Source organism: Bicyclus anynana, chromosome 22 (assembly GCF_947172395.1).
Source record: "Bicyclus anynana chromosome 22, ilBicAnyn1.1, whole genome shotgun sequence".
Classification (NCBI taxonomy): domain Eukaryota; kingdom Metazoa; phylum Arthropoda; class Insecta; order Lepidoptera; family Nymphalidae; genus Bicyclus; species Bicyclus anynana.
In genome coordinates this window covers 7,986,122-8,009,324 of record NC_069104.1, presented here as the reverse complement: position 1 = coordinate 8,009,324, position 23,203 = coordinate 7,986,122, and the positions used below count along the sequence as shown (strand labels likewise).

The 23,203-nt window shown below is 36.5% G+C and overlaps 1 protein-coding gene across 1 annotated transcript in view; it reads left to right on the top strand.

Moving 5' to 3' along the window:
- LOC112054337 (endochitinase) overlaps positions 1–23,203 on the top strand; it is a 39,351-nt gene that overhangs the window by 5,235 nt on the left and 10,913 nt on the right. Inside the window, exons 2-7 of the mRNA XM_024094091.2 lie at positions 10,424–10,484; positions 11,055–11,227; positions 13,911–14,076; positions 17,667–17,889; positions 20,715–20,838; positions 21,211–21,408. Coding sequence (XP_023949859.2) covers positions 10,430–10,484; positions 11,055–11,227; positions 13,911–14,076; positions 17,667–17,889; positions 20,715–20,838; positions 21,211–21,408 — 939 coding nt within the window. The 5' untranslated portion in view covers positions 10,424–10,429. The remainder of the gene's footprint in view (positions 1–10,423; positions 10,485–11,054; positions 11,228–13,910; positions 14,077–17,666; positions 17,890–20,714; positions 20,839–21,210; positions 21,409–23,203) is intronic.

Here is a 23,203-nt window from a genome sequence, read left to right as displayed (position 1 = left end):
ATGCAGTCAAAGATGCTAACGTATCTTAAAAGAACAAGGCTAAAACTCACGCTTTTTCCAAATTTTTTATATATTTGCAAGAATCAGAACATGACTAAGGGCCTCGTATGGGGTCGCTACTAGTCGGGATTACTACGACATTGTATCAAGTTTTAGCCGTGTTTTATAATAAATTAATGTCTCACATTTGTTATTGCTTTATTCACATTATTAATTATTCAATACACACTAATCACACATTTTTAGGACTTTTAGTACCTAAAATTAACGGGCACAGAGTTATGCATTGTAGGGCGTAATCCTCGCATTTTTTTCACATAAGGCATAAAGTAAACTACATGCTTGTTTCAACAATAGCTATTAAATATATCTATTTACTATCGAAAGCTCGCGACTTCATCCGCTTAGAATTCAGTTTTTAACAAATCCCACGAGAACCATAGGTTTTTCCGTGATGAAAAGTAGCCTATGCGGTAATCTAATGTAAAAATCTATTTCTATTGCAAATTTCAACCAAATTTCTTCAGTAGCTGCTGAACAATAATACACACTTACACACAAACTTTCGCATATATATATTAGTGTGAAATGTGATACCAGGATACCAGGACTAAACAAAGGATTCACAATAGCAAAAGAGCGGTTCCCAAACAGTTCATTATTTCAAAGTAATCGAAACCCGTCTTGAATACTGATCATATATTGGCGACCACGGACAATGACAATGACCTAGCGAATAAGGAAAAGTAGTGCATAAAGAATTCTAATATTGTTATTATTCGAATGCGTGCGATGTTTATCGCTTCCTGGATTCTAATGCGATATTAATGGACTTAGAAACTGATGGCTAGACCTTTCCTCAATTTATAAAAGCTAATAGTTTGTCAGCTCGTACCTACTAGAGATTGGGTATTCCAGGAGCTGGGGAGCTTTTTTACCTCAGACTAATTACATAAGGTATCGCACTCAAATTCACAAACAAAATTGTCTGTCATTTTGTGAGCAAAACGAACTTTCATCAGAGTTCCTAGTGGGAGTTTTCAATGTTTTCATACTGTGACGATCGCGTAAACGTAAACGCGAATTTCTAAGGAATTGCAACATTTGTGCAGTAGTGCTACTAGATGGCGCTGTTTTAATTCCTTGGAAATTCGCGTTTACGTTTACGCGATCGTCACAGTATGAAAACATTGATATATAATCATAAACTAAACTAAAAGTTGTTCACCGTTCAACAAAACAAAAAGATATTATTACAGGGCTATTTAACCAACGAACACGATTACAACTATACGAAACATTGATCTATAGAGACAAATTATATAATCGCATTAGATCGTTGATCATATACGAGACAAGTCCATACCTAATTAGTCTCTGTTTATACAATAGATTTTTTTGCGTGAGTAGCTTGATTTTACACTCTACTTTTATATTTACAAAAATTCTTGATTCTGGTAACTAACAGTTACAAGTTACCTAATAAAATTTTCTAGGCGTAGGAACAAGATAACGTACCACGCAATTTGTAGGACAGTGTGGCTGATAAAATTTTCTAGGCGTAGGAACAAGATAACGTACCACGCAATTTATAGGACAATGTGGCTGTTAAGTTGTGTAGCTATTCATATAAGTAACTGTAAAAAAAACTAACAAGTTAATGTAGCAAATCATCTGAAGTTTTGTTATAGAAGATCTACAATTTACACTATTATTTCTACTATTAAACCTGAGTTAGCTAGCTAAATAGAGTTTAATTTTAAACTTTGTTTTATTCTTATACTCGTACCTTATTTATACTTCAGCACATTCTGATGTTAAAACAATTGAAACAGCAGTTCACGTGCTTCTAAAGACATAAACATTGCAAAGTGCTTAGAAAAGATCTAGTCTGTGCAGCTGTCACATGCAATATACTACGAGTACATACACGTCGCAAAGTACTTCTTTCCATGTGTTTTTTTTTTCAATTTTCAAAGTTTTAATTTTTTAATTGACATGGACTGTTGGTAAATATTTTAGATCCGTATTTTCATTCCAATCTCTTAAATGGATATGTATTTATAAAATTGTTATTGCTTTTATTCGTTTAATAGTGATATTAATCCTACTAATATTATAAACGCGAAAGTTTGTATGGATGTTTGGAATTTTTTTTCACCTCGAGTCTATTGCGTCTCACAGTCGTCTTGTTATTTTTTTTAGTTTCACCTATCTAAGGCTAACCTACTTGGGTTATTGAGACAAATCTAACGATATCCTAATTACGTAAATCCGTTCAGTGGTTTGGAAGATATGAGGTAATAAAGAATATTACATACATACATACATACAAGATACGCGCAAAAAACATAACCCTTCTTGCAGTCGGGTAATAAAAAGGTAAAGGGGGTAATCTCTGGATCTTCTGAACCGATTTTGAAAATTCTTTTACCACTAGCAAACCGCGTTATTTGTCAGTGTTATAGGCTATATTTTATCCCCGTATCCTTACGGAAGCTAGTGATACCGGGAGAGATTATTAATGAATAAAAAACGCAGACTAAGCCATAGGCGTAGGTTTCCTATTAAGTCTTAACGTCTGCACCCAGCATTATAAGTTTAACGTTATACAGTTAAGCCGTGATAGTCCAGTGGATATGACTTCTGCCTCCGACTCCGGAGGGTATGGGTTCGAATCCGATCAGGGGCATGAACCTCCAACTTTTCAGTTGTGTCCATTTTAAGAAATTAAATATCACGTGTTAGAGAAGGAAAACATCGTGAGGAAACCTGCATATCAGAGAATTTTCTTAATTCTCTGCGTGTGTGTAGTCTGCCAATCCGCATTGGGCCAGCGTGGTGGACTATTTGGCCTAACCCCTCTCATTCTGAGAGGAGACTCGAGCAGTGAGCCGAATATGGGTTGATAACGATTGTTATACAGTTAGGACGAAACTTTTATATTGATATGCTATAAAACTACAAAGGTTAGTGAAATCATTATTTTATACAACAAAAAGCAGTGTTTTCCCCGCACTTGAGTTCGGAAACGGGATATTTATATACAAGCTAACAATACAAAGGGAACAATGAAAGGGAATATTGAAAGCTTTAGTTGCTTTGAATCGGCCTGTGGTTTGGTTTATTCCTTATTCTATTCCAATATTGTTTTGAGCTGCAAACGAGAGGTCGCCATAGCAACTTTATTTGATATCGCTAGGGCAACCACGCTGATTCACTAAGTTTTCGGAACGCCAATTAAGTATCACATTAATATTATAAAGGCGAAAGTTTGTGTGTAAGTGTGTAAGTATGTTTGTTCCTCTTTTACGCTGCGGTTACGGAAGAGATTTAGCTGAAATTTGGAATGGAAATAGATTTTACTTTGGATGAATACATAGGGTACTTTTCATCCCGGAAAAGTCCATGGTTCCCGCGAGATTTGTGAAAAGTTGAATTCCACGCAGACGAAGTCGCGGGCGTCCGCTAGTAGTCTATACTGAAAACGAAGGGTGTCTATAATATATTCGACCATTTAAGTATAACATAAATAAAAATAAAATTAAATATAACAATATTGTGGGAGATAATCTATCTATATCTATACTAATATTATAAAGAGGTAAAGTTTGTAAGTTTGTAAGTTTGTCACATTTTTTAAATGGGGTAATCTTCGGAACTACTGGTCCGATTTTAAAAATTCTTTCATCAGTAGAATGCTACATTATCGGGGAGTGCTATAGGCTATATTTTATATTGGCATCATATATATTAGCCGAGTTATCACAGTTTTTGTCATACAGGTCGGACTGAAAATCCTCTTAAACAGACTTATTCGCATGCGCTGCCTTAACTATTGTGTAAAATTGAAATTAATGTATGGGAACTTTATGTATCTTTAAAAGTTCTACAAAAAAGTCCGCGACACCATATATCTATCTTCTATATATTAGCAGATATAGTTAGTACCTTTTGTGTTTTAAAAATTATTAATTTTATATACTTAGGTTTACGTCATTATTTATACAACTAAACTTTAATCCTTATTAAAATAAATTATTTAATAATCACAAGGATATTATGGAGATAAGATTTGCCCTTTACAGTATGTTAATTACTTAAATAGTTTCGGAGATAATACAAAATTTCTAAAAGACGCAGAAATTCCACTATATGACGCCCGGCGCTTTCATTTACGTAGTTCCCGTTCCCGTGTGAATATGGGGATCAAACATAGCCTATGACACTCGCAAATAACGTAGCTATCTATTGGTAAAACAATTTTCCAAATCGGTCCAGTAGAACCAGAAATTACCTCCTACAACCACACGAACTTTACCTCTTTATATTATTAGCATAGAAGTCTCTATTTCTCTTATTCATACCACCACTCTCGAAGGACTGGACCGATTTTGCTAAGGGTAGGAGTAAGATAGAGAAGTTACAGGGTAGGGTAGGGTACGGGTAGGGAAGCGTAGGGGTAGTGTAGGGGTAGGGTAGGTTTAGGGCCGGGTTTAGGGTAGTGGTAGGGTAGGGGTAGAGGTAGGGTAGTGGTAGGCTAGAGGTACGGGTAGGATAGGGAAGTGGTAGGGTAGGGGTAGGATAGGCGTGAGATAGGGATAGGAGTAGGAAAGGGATAGGGTACGGGGAGGGTAGGGGTAGGATGGGGGTAGGGTGTAGGTAAGGTAGGGGTAGGTTTGGGGTAGGGTAGGGTTTATGGTGGGGGTAGGGGTAGGGTAGGGGTAAGGTAGATGTAGGGGTTGGGTAGGGTAGGGTTGGGGTAGTGGTAGGGTAGGGGTAGGGTACGGTACGAGTAGGGTAGGGTAGGGGTAGTAGTAAAGTTGACATCAAAATTTACGCGGACGAAGTCGCGGGCGTCCGCTAGTATATTATGTATATCAACCATGTTGTAAATATATTGAAACAAAACTGTCCATTTTCGGAGAGTGTCGAAATAATTATAATTGAATACAAATTTATTAAACACCACGAAAATTACTGAACGCAATGTTGGACACTATGAAATGCTTTCATTTAAATTTCGTAAGCCGGGATAATCCCAATCAAACCGTATTATATGGTTAGCGCGGATATAAGATTTTCATTATTTCTATTGTATAGAAAAATTGGCCACATTTTGTTCGTATACCAATGATATTTGTAGTTATTCCGAAATCTGGATCTCTTATTGTAGTTTTATCTGACACTAGCTGACGCCCGTGGTTCCGGTTCCCGTATGAATGCGGGGATATTATAGCCTTCCTCGATAAATGGGCTATCTAACACTGAAAGAATTTCAATTCAAGAAATTCAAATCGGACCAGTTGTTCCTGAGATTAGCGCGTTCAATCAAACAAACAAACTCTTCAGCTTTGTAATATTAGTATAGACTAGCAATCCTGAGTTAGAGATGAGACTCGGATCAATTTAGAATTTCATACGCAAACGAATTACATCGGTGATGAGCAGGGTAAGGGGAAGCACCAACATCTTCCTGAGTGTGGTTGTTGACAATTTCAACGGCCCAATATTGAGGCACTGGGTACACTCATATATATGTGTACTTGGTGCATCAGTAAGGAGGGGCAGATATTAAAACTAAAGCTACACATGCCCATTTCAAGCACAAAAGCATGCTACTATTGAGCAGTTGCTACTTATTAGCATGAGTATCGCAACATTGCTAATAATGAGCATGCTTATTTCGAGCTTGCTCAAGAATCAACAGTCAGAACTTTAAAACGGCTCAACTGATTTTCATCAAATATGTCTAAGAACACTCGCCCGTAAGTCACCCTTATCACAAAAAAAAACTAAATTGAAATCGCTTCATCAGTTTGGGAGCTATGGTGCCACCGACAGACTGACAGACAGACAGACACGTCAAACTTATAGCACCCCTCTTTTTGAGCTGGGGGTTAAAAATATGGATAGTCAAAAGGGGTTGCAGTGAATGCAATCGAGTGTTAGATTAAATGAATATGTATGAGCGCATTAAAATCAAGCGATATTTTAAGGGTATTTTGAATTCAAGACACTATCAGTCTAGACATCTCGTAGACAAAAATATTTTGCGAACTCCCAAACATTAATTCTGTATGCAAACGCTTCACTAGTACGGTAGGGCTGTCAACTTTTATTGACAATATAAAATGAAGGGTTCCAATTTTCGAGATTGCAGTATCTTTTACGATGCTTTTTATAATCTTATTGTACCACCTACGGCATGTTTAGCTTTATTATTTGTCGTGAAATATTTTTATTCGCTTCGTTAAACTCTCCTTCACATTCAGGGAACAGCACGGCTATTCTCTAACGATGTATAACTCGCAAGTGCGAGTTTCGAACTCACCGCTATGTTTCTCGTTCTATAGTATCGTGTTAAACAGAGAGAGATAGAGGTGAATTCGAAACTCGCACTTGCGAGTTATAAAAATATCGTTACAGAATAGCCTAGCTGGAATATGCTATGTAGTTGATGTCGTTTTGACGAGTTCTAAGCGTTGGTTCATCCATCGTTGGAATGTTTTACAATGCAGTTATCCTTTTTCCATGCCACACATATCCTTATAATGATGAGTTAATAGACATCTTTTTGGGGAGCAGGTTCCATTGTAGGCTGCATCGTCGCTTACTGTAAGCATTAGCCTATATCTTTAAAAAATATCAATTGATTTGATTTTTACTTTATTAGGTTGTTAATAAAGACTTAAATAGTGAATTGGACAGCAGGTTATGTTATCATAAAATTAATAAGTAATTGAGTAAGGGTAAGGCTAGCAATTTGTGTGGCATGTGCTTTAGAAATAATGATTTTAGACTGCAGTGTCATAGTCTATTGCTTTAGCTTTAGCGTCAGCTTTAGCATTTTCTATGTTCTGTGTCCATAGACAATGGTTGTATACTTAACAACAAGTTAATCAAATTTATCTTTCGTCAGGTATTACTATAAAATAGTGACATTAAATTGTATGTAGTTATATAATTATGTACAATTGTACATTTTGTACAATTTCTAAATAGACGTGATTTTGTTTGTAACAGTTGTTTTCAGATAAACACGCGTATTGTGGCATTGTCCTAATTTGAATATATTTGCATAGATGATTAAATTAAATACACTTTGAATTCCAGTGACGATGAGCCTGTCTGTTTTATTGGGCACTGATAATATCAAATGCTTGGCTAACTGAATTTTGTATCGTTTAGTTAGTTGTTTTTAGGTAAAAAATTGTTTATTCCTTAGAAACATTAAATTTAATTACAGAGTTATAATTATATTATTATTTTAAAAAACAGTATTTATTGCAGCGTGGTTTGATAATATATATAAACCTTGTCTTAAGACCTATTAAAAAAGCACAGTTAACTTTTCTCCTTACAAGAGAGTGAATATGGAGCTTAGACCCACCACACTCCTCCACTCCAATGCGTGTAGGCAAGCTTAGGGTAGGTGAAACTGACCTGAATTAACATCTTCAATGCTTTCCGAGGCACGGAAATGTAACACAATCAACGTAAAAAACGTCAAAAAGACGTACCGCCAAGGTATTTAGTTGCGTTCCGGTAAAATGTCGGGTAGAAACCGAAAGGGGGAGTGGATTTTCATCCTACTTCTAACAAATTAGCCAGCTTCCATCTTAGATTGCATCATCACTTAGCATTAGATGAGATTGTAGTCAAGGACTAATTGTAAAGAATAAAAAAAAGAAACAAAATAATTTACTACTGGAATCTTCTTAAAAAAAAATAAAGTGCAGTAAGTCATAGCCCAAAACAGGACTCAAATCCAGGAGCCCATGACCCACTGGATCAAAGAGGCAGTTTATTTTAATACATTTAACGGTTTTATAGACAACGCGAAGATCCTTGCCAGCCCTACCACAACCATAGAGTAACACAGACCACTAGTGTTGTACTGTAATAACGGGATAATTTTTAACGGTACCCGTTCCACATCTGTCCGCCTACTGACCCGCTCTTGGGTATTGGAATTTATAAGAACTCATACATTTCGTAACAGCCCCTTCACACAAGCGCTTTAAAAAATAAATACACTAATGTGAAAGCTCTTTCAACCGTCGTCGTTTCCACTGAGGGTTTAGTGGCAGTTTGATACTATCGCGTTAACGTAAACGCGAATTTCTAAGGAATTGTAACAGCGCTATCTAGTAGCACTACTGCACAACTGTTTCAATTCCATATAAATTTGCGTTTACGTCAACGCGATAGTAATAGCATGAAAATATTGAAAACTCCCACTAGGCACACTGATCTCTTTGATGACATTTGGTACCTAGATTCATTGACAACCCATATTCGGCTCACTGTTGAGCACGAGTCTCCTCTCAGAACGAGAGGGGTTAGGCCTTAGTCCACCACGCTGACCAAATGCGGATGGGCTGATTTCACACACTTAGAAAATTGAGAATACTATATGCAGGTTACCTCACGATCTTTTTCCTTCACCGTTTGAGAGACGTGATATTTAATTTCTTAAAAATGCGCATAGCTGAAAAGTTAGAGGTACATGCCCCGGACCGGATTCGAACCTACGCCCTGCGGAATCGGAGGCAGAGGTCATTTCCGCTGGGCTATCACACGATCTTATAATAATACCTAATAGTTACTATAAATACCTACAGGTATACGTTCCATTATGTATACAGAAGTAAGATAGAGAAAAAGTTATTATAGCGAACAAGGCAACACTTAATTATTAGCTCTTTATATCTAATTATCTTTGTAATATAATGTTATCTCTTTGTAAGATAGATCTTATGAAGAAGTTCTATGTTTAGCTGCCGGAATAAACCCAACAAAAAACCCCTCTCATCCCGAGAGGAGCCTCGTGCTCAATAGTGACCCGAATGTGGGTTAATAATTAATGAATATATATTATAATATTATATATTATAATATTTTGTTCCTTTAATTGATACTTTTACGCATGTTGTAAATTCCAATTAAATTGTAAAAGCATTTTATGTTTATGCTTTTTGACAGCCTCCGTGGCGCAGTGGTATGCGTGGTGGATTTACAAAGCGGAGGTCCTGGGTTCGTTGAGATTTTCTTAATTGGTCCAGGTCTGGCTGGTGGGAGGCTCCGGCCGCGGCTAGTTATTACCCTACCGGCAAAGACGTACCGCCAAGCGATTTAGCATTCCGGTACGATGTCGTATAGAAACCCAAAAGGGGTGTGTATTTTCATCCTCCTCCTAACAAGTTAGCCCGCTTCCATCTTAGACTGCATCATCACTTACCATCAAGTGACAATGTAGTCAAGGGCTAACTTGTAACGAATAAAAAAAAATGTAGCAATTTGTTGTGACCACCGGAAAAATATTATGGGGTTTATTCAACATTCATGCGTTATGTGCTCTTTAATACGTTATGTAACGCAAATAATTATAATTAATTATTTTTATAGCTTTTATAAATGACACATAAGGGAATATGACATGATAAAATTTTATTTGCGCTGATAGTTATTTTTATTACTTTAATGATGATGTACATTACATTTTAATGTTATGTGGTTTAGATGATAATGAATGTAATATTATATGTCTTCCGGCTTATTATATTTTCAAGAAGTAGTACGTATTGTTTATTAATAAAAATGAAATAAATAAATTGTAAATTTCGTCAAGTCAAAATCTTATTGTAGATTGATTCGCGCTTACCTAGAAGAACGTTGCCTGAAACTGGTTAAATTATCATTAATGATAGTTTGAGCTAATACTAATAATGTACTTTATATGAAAAACTTTTCATCCATTAAACAGATGTTAAAAGCTCGTTTCTAATTCGAATCTTAGACTGTAAGTCTCCAGTAAAAATAACAGATGTAGACTTCTCAAGACTGTATTTGGAAGTTCTTACTGGAGGCTTATGGCTAGACGATGATGTTCCACTCACTCAAAAATTAAAAAGGAAGAAAGAAAGAAAAAATGTTTATTCTAAAACTGACACACACCAAAATACCTAAGCACTATTTGTAGCGTCCAATGCCTCAATCACCAAGGCAAGACCAAAACTCAAGTAGCAGAAGCATAGGATTAAGAGTACGTACAGAGTACACTTGATCTATGAGCAGAAGCATCAATCATCACGCTGTCATGTTTGATGTTCTGGTTTGTTATTCCGCTATCTTATACTCGTCGATGTAGTATTCGCCTAAAACAAATTTTATTAGAATTTGAACTTTATTTCTATGGGATGCCAAAACTAAATGTCACTGACAACGACGTTGCCAGAGAAATTAGCGATGTCACATCGCTGTAACTTTACAGAATGCAGGGGTTGTTCTTTCTTTCTCCTTCTTTGTTTGTCAATATGGTTTGCTTGTTGAGTCAACTATAAGTAATATATAAAGTATGACTTTTTCTTTTTATTTAACTGTGTGTAAGTTTGTGTAAATTTGTTATTTTTGTTCGCAGGTCAGAATGCGTGTGATACTATTCACGTTGGCCGTCTTGGCTGCATTGACTTGTGTTAAATGTAAGTTATTTGTAGTTTATTTATTAATGCGAATGTGAATGTGATGACCTATGGTTCCGAGACTTGGTCGCTAACTATGGGCCTCATAAGAAGGCTCAGAGTCACACAGCGGGCGATGGAACGAGCTATGCTCGGAGTATCTCTGCGTCATCATAAAAATTTGCCATATTTTTAAAATATGTCAGTTCTCCTCATGTTAAAGTCCGGCCGCTCAGAGATTGCGTTTCTGATACTTGTCAATGTCAACGAGATATTTAAATATCTTTTATCGACTTGTGATAACATTAAATATTGTATAATTACAACAAATTACAATAAACGTATTAATTTTGGACTGAAATTAATAAAAAATAATTAATTAACAAATATAAAAAGGTGACATTGACATTGTTAACGCAATCTCTGAGCGGTCACACTTTATTATGAAAGTCGTTAAAATACTTTTACGTTACTGTTGTCCAGTGGCAATCAGAACTATATATTATCCCGTTCGCTTAAGGTCTAGTTTTAATTAAACTAATTAACCTTTCGTCAATGATGACTTATGGATGTTCTTTCCTTGTATTGCAGCAGCGGACAGCAGAGCGCGTATAGTATGCTACTTCAGTAACTGGGCGGTGTACCGGCCCGGCGTTGGTCGCTACGGCATCGAAGACATACCAGTGGACATGTGCACTCACATCATATACTCCTTCATCGGCGTCACTGAAAGCGACAGCCAGGTGCTGATCATTGACCCTGAGGTGAGAACCGTTGAGCCTCTAATGTCACCCATTGACGGTCAATTATTCTCTCGTTTCTGCAGCGAAGACGTTACATAAGTCGGGCCATCATGCACGCAGTGACCAATACCAATTATAGTCGTGGGTGCTGCAGAAACGTGAGAATAATTGATTGTCAATGGCGTGCATAATACACTACTCTTAGACGAAGAAGTATTTTTTATTTTTGAAAAAAATATGACCAATATTCCCATTCTCCTCTGACTAGTCTGGAAAGACTTTTTTTTAGTTCTTTAACTCTCATAACTGTAGGCTGCTATAGAGAATTTTTTTTGGAAATATTTTCTGTAGCAAAGACTATTTGACAATCCGATACAGGACTTGAACCACTTGAACTAAGAAAGAACTGTAATTTTTCTTAGAATGTTCTAATATTTAACTATTACTAGAGGACGACTTCGCCGCCCTCTTTAATCCAGCCCTTACAGTAGTATCGCTGTAAAAATAGAGTAATTTCTTCCGTTTTCCCAAAGTTTCCCTTCACTGCTCCGCTCCTATTAATCGTAGCGTCATGAAAAGTATACTATAAACTGCCTAGTAGTATGAAGAATAATTGTACCAAGTTTCGTTAAAATCTGTCGAGTGCTTTTTGTTTCTATAACGAACATACAGACAGACATACAAAAAAATTACTGATTGCATTTTTGGCATCAGTATCGATCACTAATCACCCCCTGATAGTTATTTTGGAAATATATTTCATGTACAGAATTGACCTCTCTACAGATTTATTAAAGGTATAGATTAATGCTTGCATAAAATTAATAATAGTTATGACCTACTTGCATGACACAATTATCATTTAGACGCGCGGTAATGAAAGGAATATCATATTGTTTGAAAAGTTCATTCTTTTTCCAAATAGAGAACACGTGGCAGAGTGAATTTGAATGAAAAGTTGAAAAATTTTCTACTTTTAATTTTTGTGCGTTACTCAGAATATCAGAGTTGTTTGATGAAGTTTTTAGGTAAAATAAAAATATAAAAAATTAGGAAAATCCATAATAATTTTTTGATTGATAAATTTTCGTACAAGGGGTTGTGGATATCTATTAGACATTATATTATTCAACAAATAAAACGACATACAGGGTCAGGCCTTTCTCCTTATAGAAGATGTGATATAAAGATTAGACCCACCATGCCGATCCTAAACAGATTAGCGGACTAGAGGCTTCAGGCAATAAGCAATAAGCAAGATTATTAGTAAACTAGCGGACGCCAGCGACTTTGTCCGCGTGGAATTTAGTTTTTCACAAATCCCACTTTTTATCCCGGAAAAATCCATGGCTCTCGAGAGCCATGGATTTTTCCGGGATAAAAAGTAGCCTATGTGTTTATCCATGCTATAATATATCTATATTTCAGCTAATTTGGTTCAGTAGTCGAGGCGTGAAAGAGTAACAAACATTCATATCATCAAAATCATCAGTTTTCGTAAATCTCGGGAAACCATGGATTTTTTCGGGATAAAAAGTAACCTATGTGATAATCCAGAGTAAAATCTATTTCCATTCCAAATTTCAGCCAAATAGCTTCAGTAGTAGCGGCGTTAAAGAGTAACAAACATCCAAACATTCATACAGACTTTCGCGTTTATAATATTAACAGGATAATAGGATAGGATCTTTATTAGAATCATGCGTTACTGTGTTTACGTAAACAAGTAACTTTTACCGGCTGTGGAATAAGTTTGTTTGAAATACTAATAAAATGTTAACTCTTCAGTAAAACTTCAGTCATTTGATCTCCTTTCATTATCTTGTTCTAGTGTTTGGTTTATGTGAGTTACCTTAACACGTTTACCTCATTCCCCTAAATTTATATCCGTAGGTAATTACGACTTTTACGTACTTGCATAGGTAACTTACAAAGTAAGTGAAATTACTGGGTAACTACTTTCACGTGTTTATCACCTTTGCATGTGCTTGAAACAGATGTTTTTGTAACTTTTTTGAGCTTTGTATTAACAATTTTTAACCGAGCTCCAAAAACGTGGAGGTTTATTATATATTATTTTATTATCATGAAGTATAACTTTAATCTTTTGTTTTAAATAAATTTGTATATTAATTAAGTGAACCAAAATTTGGTTAGCATTTTAGTTCTAGAAAAGCCAAACGGCGTTGAACGAAAATTGGTACAGAAATAGGTCATGGATATCTTTTCTAACAATATTTGTGTGAATTGATTATTATAAATTAAAAGCAGACGCCCGCGACTTCGTCCGCGTGAAACTCAATGTATACTTTCAATTATCCCTACCCTACCCTACCCTTACCCTACACCTACCATATCCCTACCCCTTTTTATTTCTTTCTGTCATAAGAACCATAACAAACACATAAAAAAAAAAGTGAAATCGGTCCAGCCGTTCACGCGTGATGGCCAAGGAATATATGGATTCATTTTTATATATATAGATGATGTTAGGTGTTTTTGATAATAGTATTGCAAGTTCGCGGGACTTGATGTTTATTTAAAAAATATCTGACTGTAACCTGAATTCGCAATAAATATATTTTGATTGATTGATTGGAATAGCATTGGTTGGATTGGTTTCTGTTAGAATATAAGAAGTACGAACTTTGACTTGATATCAACACACTTTTACACTAAAAAAAAAATATTTCTTCTTTGGCAGTTGGATGTGGACCAAAACGGATTCCGAAACTTTACATCACTGAGGTCGAAGCATCCGGATGTGAAATACATGGTGGCGGTGGGCGGCTGGGCTGAAGGCGGCGCCAAGTACTCCCACATGGTGGCACAGAAGCCTTCCAGAATGGCGTTCGTTAGGAGCGTAGTCGGTAAGATTTTTTTTTTTTTTTATTATTTACAAGTTAGCCCTTGACTACAATCTCACCTGATGGTAAGTGATCATGCAGTCTAAGATGGAAGCGGGCTAACTTGTTAGGAGGAGGATGAAAATCCACACCCCTTTCGGTTTCTACACGGCATCGTACCGGAACGCTAAATCGCTTGGCGGTACGTCTATATATATAAGACTAGCTGACGCCGCGCGGTTTCACCCGCGTGGTTCCCGTTCCCGTAGGAGTACGAGGATAATATATAGCCTATAGCTTTACTCGATAATTTTTCAAATCAGACCGGTAGTTCCTGAGATTAGCGCGTTCAATCAAACAAACAAACTCTTCAGCTTTATAATATTTGTATAGATAATTACCTTACTTAGATACTAAGCTAATAAGTATTTTAAAGAGATTTGATTTCTTGTTAGTTTTATAATTTGTTACGACTTGTCTCCGAAACTACTAGACTACTTAAAAAATTCCAAACCTATGGATAGCTAATTTATCAGCGAGTAATAAAGGATAAATTTTATCCAAGTATTCACATAGGAGCCGTGATAGCCTAGTGGATATGACCTCTGCCTCCGATTTCGTAGAGTGTGGGTTGGAAAAGCATAGCAGCAAGCAGGACTATTGGCCTAACACCTTTCATTCGGACAGGAGACTCGAGCTCAGCAGTGAGCCGAATATGGGTTGATAATGACGATTCAGATTCCGTATCCGTCCGTTTGTATTAAGCCTTTATTTTATCACGTCCTGCGAATTGTTACTCCGTTATTTTATAGGTGATAATTTTTCACATATCATCAGGATTTAGGTAAGCTAACTGCTTATTTCGTCTCACAGGATTTATGATATATAATGTGTCTCACGTTAATTTTCTTAATATCTGAGGTTATATTTTAATGATGGTTTTATCCGAAAAATTCAAAACATTAGTAATGAAAGCGTTGCTACAGGAAAATGCATAAACGCCATCACATTTACTTGGCACGTCGCAAATGGCACGCGGAACTAAATAGTCAAGTCTCTCCACGTACTTATTGCCATCACAAGTTCATACTTCCGACAGAGTTGTTTTGTTTTTGTTTATATTAAATCTAAATATAGAGCCTTCTTTTCAAACTAAAAAGACAGAGAAGGCTTTAAACTAAAACTAAGCTCGATGTTATCAACAAACGCAATAATAATAGTCTTTGCGCTAAACCGCGGATGGAAGGACGGACAGACATAACGTAATTATACGGGTTTCTTGTGGAATATGGAACCCTAAAATGAGGGTATTAGTCACGCCACACTGTCAGGATACACAAAAATAAAATTACTTACTCATAAAGTAGCATTTTTGTAAGCATTTAATATATTTAGAAGGGTATTAACATATTTAGAAGGTTTAAAAACTTATTTTTTTATATTATTACTTGTTTTGCCAAAAAACAAAAAAAATCTCCATCCTTGTCAACCCAGATTCGGCTCACTGTTGATCACGAGTCACCTTTTAGAATGAGACTTATCACATTGTGTAGTATCTATTCATGGTTTTACAAACTCTGTCTGTTAAGGACAATGTGACTGTCGTTTATCTACGCAGGTGGATCATACGAGTAAGTACGCATAATATACCCAATGGCAATAATTAATTAATTATTAATTATTATTGATCTTTTGAATAACATTTTTACAAAAAAAAAACATAACTATAAATAAATTAGGCATGAAATGATACGCGTTTTTTATTTTCATTTAATTTTTTTTTGTTGACAAACATTTCACATCGAGTTTGGCTTTTAAATATCACCTTGTCTCAAACGATGAAGGAAAAACATCGTGAGGAAACCTGCATACCAGAGATTTTTCTTAATTATCTGCGTGTGTGAAGTCTACCAATCCGCATCGGGCCAGCGTGATCGACTATTGGCAGAGACTCGAGCTCAGCAGTGAGCCGAATACGGGTTGATAATGATGATGATACTAATATTATAAAGCTGAAGTATTTGTTTGTTTGTTTGATTTAACGCGCTAATCTCTGGAACTACTGGTCCGATTTGAAAAATTCTTTCAGTGCTAGATACCCCATTTATCGAGGAAGGCTATATATTATCCCTGTATTCCTACGGGAACGGGAACCACGCGGATGAAACCGCGCGGAGTCAGCTAGTGATGATGATGATAGTAAGAGACTGCAATGGTTGATCCGTCCCTGTAATATTGTCTGTAATTTAAAAAGAACGTAGCGTTAATAGTTAGGAATATTTGCTGCACGATTTGTATTTTACTCCTGATGTCCTTATTTAGAGATACTATAATAATTGTTTAGTGTTTAAATTGCTGCCTCGTTAGTCCAGTGGGTATCTAGCTTCGGATTACGAGGTACTGGGTTCGTGTCCTCGTTAGGGATATGTAGTAGGTACTGAGCTTTACTTCATCATTGTCAATCCATATTTGGCTCAATTTTGAGCACGAGTCTCCTCTCAGAATGAGAGGGGTTAGGCCAATTGTCCTCCACGCCGGCCCAATGCGGATAGGCAGACTTCACACACGTAGAGAATTAAGAGAAAATTCTCTGGTATGCAGGTTTTCTCACGATGTTTTCCTTTAAATAAAGGTTTTTTTTAATTATGCTCTATTTGTTGGTTAGTATATAAATCTATAATTGTGTAGTTTAATAATCGCAGCATTTGTTTCCAAAATAAATAAAATCTTCAGACATTTTATAATCTCAATATAGAAATGGTTGTCTCTGAAAATATGTAATACTCCAAAACAAGAATAAACGAAGCAGTACTGTGAAGGCAACGAGGTATGTGATTAAAATAATACCTAGAATTTGCATTCGGACGTGACTGCGCCGGGAGCAACGGGAATTTTTATATTCCGATCTTGGCATTCAACTGTCGTAATATCATATACCATATATGGAGTAGATGAGAGATATGTCGATAGACTTCTGAATAACTCTATAATTTGAACTGTCGTTAACTCAATATGTTGAAATAGGTTTTTTCAATGAGGTAGAAGTATTTAATTGATGACTGTGTCATAAGTTGTGTACACAGGGTGTTAGGGAGTATATTCCATAACTATTAGGTTATATTCTTTACCGAAAAATAATTAAAAACGTTTAAGGAACATGTATACTAAAATTAATATTTTCGGGGTGAATAATATTTCTTTTGTAAATAGATCTTAAAATGTGTCCCTTATACGCATCCTGCTAATTATGAGGTAGCCAAGTTTTACGTATTTTAAAATGCAAGATAAAGTGTTATAAAGTCGGAAATATTCGAATTGCTTTTTTTTTATTCTTTACAAGTTAGCCCTTGACTACAATCTCACCTGATGGTAAGAGATGATGCAATCTAGGATGGAAGCTGGCTAACTTGTTAGTAGTAGGATGAAAATCCACACCCCTTTAGGTTTCTACAGGACATCGTACCAGAACGCTAAATACGTCTATGCCGATAGAGTGGTTAATAGCCACGGCCGATACCTCCCACCAGCCAGACCTGTGCTTCTTGTACTGAAAAAAAATCCAAGGACAAGAATTTCCTCTCATTCGCTTGTCTAATTTAAGTTTTTCTTTCTAGACTTCATGAAAAAGTACGACTTTGATGGTCTGGATCTGGACTGGGAGTACCCTGGGGCTGCGGACCGAGGTGGTTCCTTCTCCGACAAGGACCGGTTCCTCTTCTTGGTGCAAGAGTTGAGGAGGGCCTTTATTAGAGTCGGCAAAGACTGGGAGCTGACTGCCGCCGTGCCTTTGGCAAACTTTAGGCTAATGGAGGGGTACCACGTGCCAGATCTATGCAAGTAAGTTGATATTCATATTCATGTTTTGGTTCGAGAATTTAGAATTAAAAACCTGGTGACTCGTATAAGACTTTATTCCACTCCTTAATCTTATCAATAAACACCTCCAAACGTAGGCAATTCGTAGTCCAAAATCGTAGCCGAGTTCAGTTATGTTCAATTGTATCGCTTGTGTCACTTAATGTTCACTTCAATCCGTTTCGAAGTAAACTACCCCGAGCGTCGAGTCTGTCGTGTATACCCGCCGAACAATTTGCAGATAATTTTTAAATACGACCGCTATACCCATTCCCCTCTAATTAGTCTGAAAAGACTACGTTAAGTGTGGGTACGACAATAATCCAGCAAGAGGTCTCTCGGTGTCCGATCTCTTTGACGTGGCTTAGAATTTCCCCGGCAAATGAAATTCGTATTTTTGTGTTTTTAGGTTTGTCTCTAGTTGTCTTTTTGGTTATTTTTTACGAGTACATAAGTTTTTTGCACTCATTTTGAATATGCACGCATTATTGATTAATTATTTATATCACTAATCAGTGGAGAATATCTTCATGTACTTGCAGTAGCTAAAAATTGTAGTATTTACGAAAACATATTTGAGTTTTTGTAAATTACCTAACTAAGGTAAATTTTTATTATATTTCATTTAATTTTTTAAAATTTTACGGAACTCTCGTTCCGAAAGTTCAACTTGCACTATATTGTTATACTATAGTGAATTAATAATAATTATCGTAATTGATACTAATCATTTCATCGCGACTAGTTGCCTCGACTGGTGACAAAAGGGCTGGCTCATTGCGAAAAGGATCAGCCTGGCTATCCAGCGCGGAAATGCAGCCAGTATTCTTGCCACCATTCCATGTGGGCATGATTTGTATAGTTATTAGGATAAGTTAGCTTAAGTTCCTTATGTTATCGCCGTTTAGTGTTGGAAATAGTAGTCTGTGACGGATATGACGTCGCTCGATCTCGTGTTGGCTTCAGTGTGCTCGTGGCGTTCGAGCCGTCCACATCTCTTGTTGTGTAATTTTTTATGGCTTACTTGGGATGGGAGAGTGACTTGAGTGGAAAAGGGGAGTGTTTGTTAACAGTCAAAGGTACCTTAAACCCTACATACATCGTTCACAAGTGCGTGACTCCACTCAAGGTCATTCTCTGCCATTCTAGGGTCTTATTTTGGTTACAATTTGATTTATTAATTAAGTTGTCCTGACAAGTGTTGTGAATCATAACCTTTGTTCGACAATAGTTTTCTTATATTTGTAATCACCTTTTGAGTCCTATAATACTTATTGTATTCTTTCTCAATAAAAAAAATGATACTAGTACCATCAACACGCAGAGCAAAATTTCAGCAGTTAAACTGTGGAAACTAATATAGGGAAAGCTATCAACTAGGCAATTTGTGAAAATTATGGTTGCATTTCGTGAACAATCGGCTTTGTAGCGAACGCTGAAATTCACGTAAATGCTTAATTTATAATATGGTAAATGTAAAATTAATTGTAGTTAGTAACTCTAATAAGTCATATTTTACATAGCTGTTAAATGAATTTGACACACGTGGTTGGTATTTAGTTTTTACGTGTTATGTACTAAATACCAACCATGTGTCATCATATATTTATAGTAGTAGTAGTATATACTTAGGTCATCATCATCATCATTTTCAACCCATATTCGGCTCACTGCTGAGCTCGAGTCTCATCTCAGAATGGCCAATAGTTCACATGCAGAGAATTAAGAAAATCCTCTGGTATGCAGGTTTCCTCACGATATATTTCCTTCACCGTTTGAGACACGTGATATTTAATTTCCTAAAATGCACACAACTTAAAAGTTGGAGGTGCATGTCCCGGGCCGGAGCCGAACTCACACCCTCCGGAATCGGAGGCAGAGGTCATATCCACTGGGCTATCACGGCTCACTTATTTGTTTGATATAACCTCAATTTCGTTTATGCCAACTAAGTTAGTGCCTTAGCCTGTTTGGAGTTTTAAGCAAGTGACAGTTCATGAACATGGCTATCGTATAGAAAAACATTTTTCGTTTAAATTTACACTAGCAGATTCGGTCAAGCTTCGTTTTGACTTACCCCATAGGTAGTGGCGTGCATAAGGTGTTTAACTAGGGTATGCACTCTATGTAAAAATTGGAAAATTTCGTGTCCATCTATGTATTTTGTGGTCCAAGATAGGTTTGTAATAAGTTCTTAAGGTATGCAGTGATTTTTTGCATCTATAAAGTGCACGCCACTACCTATTGGGTTGTTCACGGATCAACCAATCGCAAAAAGTTGTTTTCGCTAAAAAATATTGGTGGATAGTGCGTTTAAACAAACAAACAAATTCTTCCATTTTATAAGTAGGTATACCAAGCTATATAATAATTATATCGCCTGCAAGATGTTGTGTTATCCAAGACACATATTAAGAAAGTCATTAAGTGCAGTTTAAAAGCAGTTTTTGGCAGTAGCCCAATTTGTTGAGTCAAAATGCAGTTGCTGTATATTAAACTTTTAAAACTATAAGCATAATTAATGTTTTTAAGGAAACGCCTTAGGAAACTGCCATAAGTGCATCTGCGAAATGTTTTTCTTATTTACTGACAAACTAAACAATTTAATGGTGAATGTCAATTATTTATGCCAATGGCATGCAAATACTGAGAGCGAAGCCGAGTTGCACAATTGACAGTACGAGTGCTACAATGTCGAATTGCGTACAGTGGCATACAATAGGATGTTGGAGATTTTTCTTGGCTTAGCTATTTTGATCCGATGAGCTGTTTCGAAGATAAAAAAAATAATTTTCGTGTTGTTACAGAGAACTCGACGCCATTCACGTAATGTCATACGACCTGCGAGGAAACTGGGCCGGATTTGCTGACGTCCATTCTCCCTTGTACAAACGTCCTCATGACCAGTGGGCATACGAAAAACTCAATGTGGCAAGTAACATTTTGCTTGTTTGTATCGACTTTCATTCATAAAAAAAATCGGTTGTTTGTAAAGTCGGCTTACTGATGATAGTTGAACATGACAACGTCATAAGAAAATACTGATGGTATAATTGCATTTTTCAGAAAAAATGTTCGTTTTTCTAAAATACTGTTTAATAATAGACCAGAATATACTTTATTTTTTGTAAAAAAAGTTGGCAACCCCAGAGCGAGATATACTTTATTTCTTGTAAAAAAAGTTGGCAACCCTAGAGCGACGGAACGACGCATGACGTCATCTTTTTTGGAGTTTGCATCTGGCTTCATCGAATTATAAGACGTTGTCACGTCAAAATGTTCATAATGACATTTAATTTCTAGAACGACGGTCTCGAGCTATGGGAACAAAAGGGATGTCCGTCCAACAAACTGGTAGTCGGCGTTCCATTCTACGGTCGTTCGTTCACTCTGTCCGCTGGCAACACCAACTACGGGCTCGGCACTTACATCAACAAGGAAGCTGGAGGCGGAGACCCGGCGCCTTACACCAATGCTACAGGATTCTGGGCTTATTACGAGGTATGTTACCTTTATCAAAGTTTTAATAACTACACTACAGTCTTTCTTGATGAGTACTGTTTACCAACAAACAAATTAAAAATGAGGGTATAAATCACTAGTCATTTCACAACTAATAATAACTAAAATTAACATGTTCGTAAATTAATGAAAATAAATTTATTAATAATACAATGAGATATAATTATTGTATTTTATATAACACTAGCGGACGCCCGCGACTTCGTCCGCGTAAAAATTGATGTAAACTACCTCTACCTTACCCTGCTCGTAAACCTACCCAACCCTACCCTACCCTACACCTACCTTACCCCTACCCTACCCCTACCTTACTCCTACCCTTCCTTACCCCTACCCTAACCCTACCTTACCCCTACCCTAACCCTTCCCTACCCGTACCCTACCGTTACCCTACCTTACCCTACATTACCCCTATCCTACTCCTACCCTACCCTATACGTTCCATATCCTTCCCCTACCTCTACCTTGCCCCTACCCGACACTACCCCTACCTTATCCGTACCCTAACCTACCCTACCCTACACTTTCCCCTACCCTACCTCTATCCTACCCCTTCCCTACCCCTATCCTATCCCATGTTATATATGATAGAAATATAAAATATCCTATAAATATAATATAATAGAAATATAAATATATTATATAGAAATTAGAAATGAAGGCAACGCATGTCATTTCATAACTTATTTATTTTAAACTATGTATGGTTTGCTTATAAAATTTTATATAAAATATTTTAACCTAATTGTTCTATGCTTATTAATCAAATTTATTTTCATTAATTAAGGAACAAGTTATTTTTAATTATTATTAGGTGTGAAATGACTAGTGATTTATACCCTCATTTTTAATTTGTTTGTTGGTAAACAGTACTCATCAAGAAAGGCTGTTAGTATAGTTATGGATTGTGTCGTTCTTCTACGTACTGAATAACCATAGAAAAGTGGCATGAGTAATCACAGCGAACAAATTACGGTGGCTTAAGATAATGTTAATACAAACACGACGCCGGTAATATTTCACTGTGAAGCGGGCAGGTGGCAGACAACTCCCTCGCGTTATGAAGAAAATGGTTCTGCACGTTAAGATGAATATTTAATCACGTCGGCCATTTTTAAGTGTTCCAAGCTTCGTGGGCTAAGGTGTTTCGACGAATTTGAAAGTTTGCGAGGAGTTTCATTGTAATTATTTTCGTTGCTGTAATAACCAGAAGGCCAATTCATTAACTTTGACGTCTTTTTCTCTGCGTGATCGGACGTACATTGGTTGTTAATCATGATGACGACGATGACTTATGTCCACTAACAGACGTCAAACTAGCGAAACTTAGACCTCCTTATTCCGGCGCTGTCGGAAAATCCGTTATTAGCGGAGGACACCTACTTAGTATAAACTACCTCCCTGCCAAATTTTATCTTTGTACGTCAAACGGTTTTCGAGATTTCGTGACGAGTTACGCGACGACGATCTTTCGCATTTATATATTAAGATTTTCCAACTAGCTTTTGTTAGTAATTCTTAAGTCATGTGACTTCGTATTCACTACGTATGCTAAACTGATCAACTTTGAGATTATAGGTAAAACAATATCATCCGGTGCTTACTGATAACCATAGATTAGTAGGTAGATGACATTTCCCAGTTGAGATTGTAATTTTTGTTGAAAATTGGTTTCACGGAATGCAAAAAATATGGTTGTCATTGATTTGATGTTAATTATATAAGGTAGCTTACGTCAAAGTTAGTGAATTGGCCGCCAGGTGTACCTACTAAC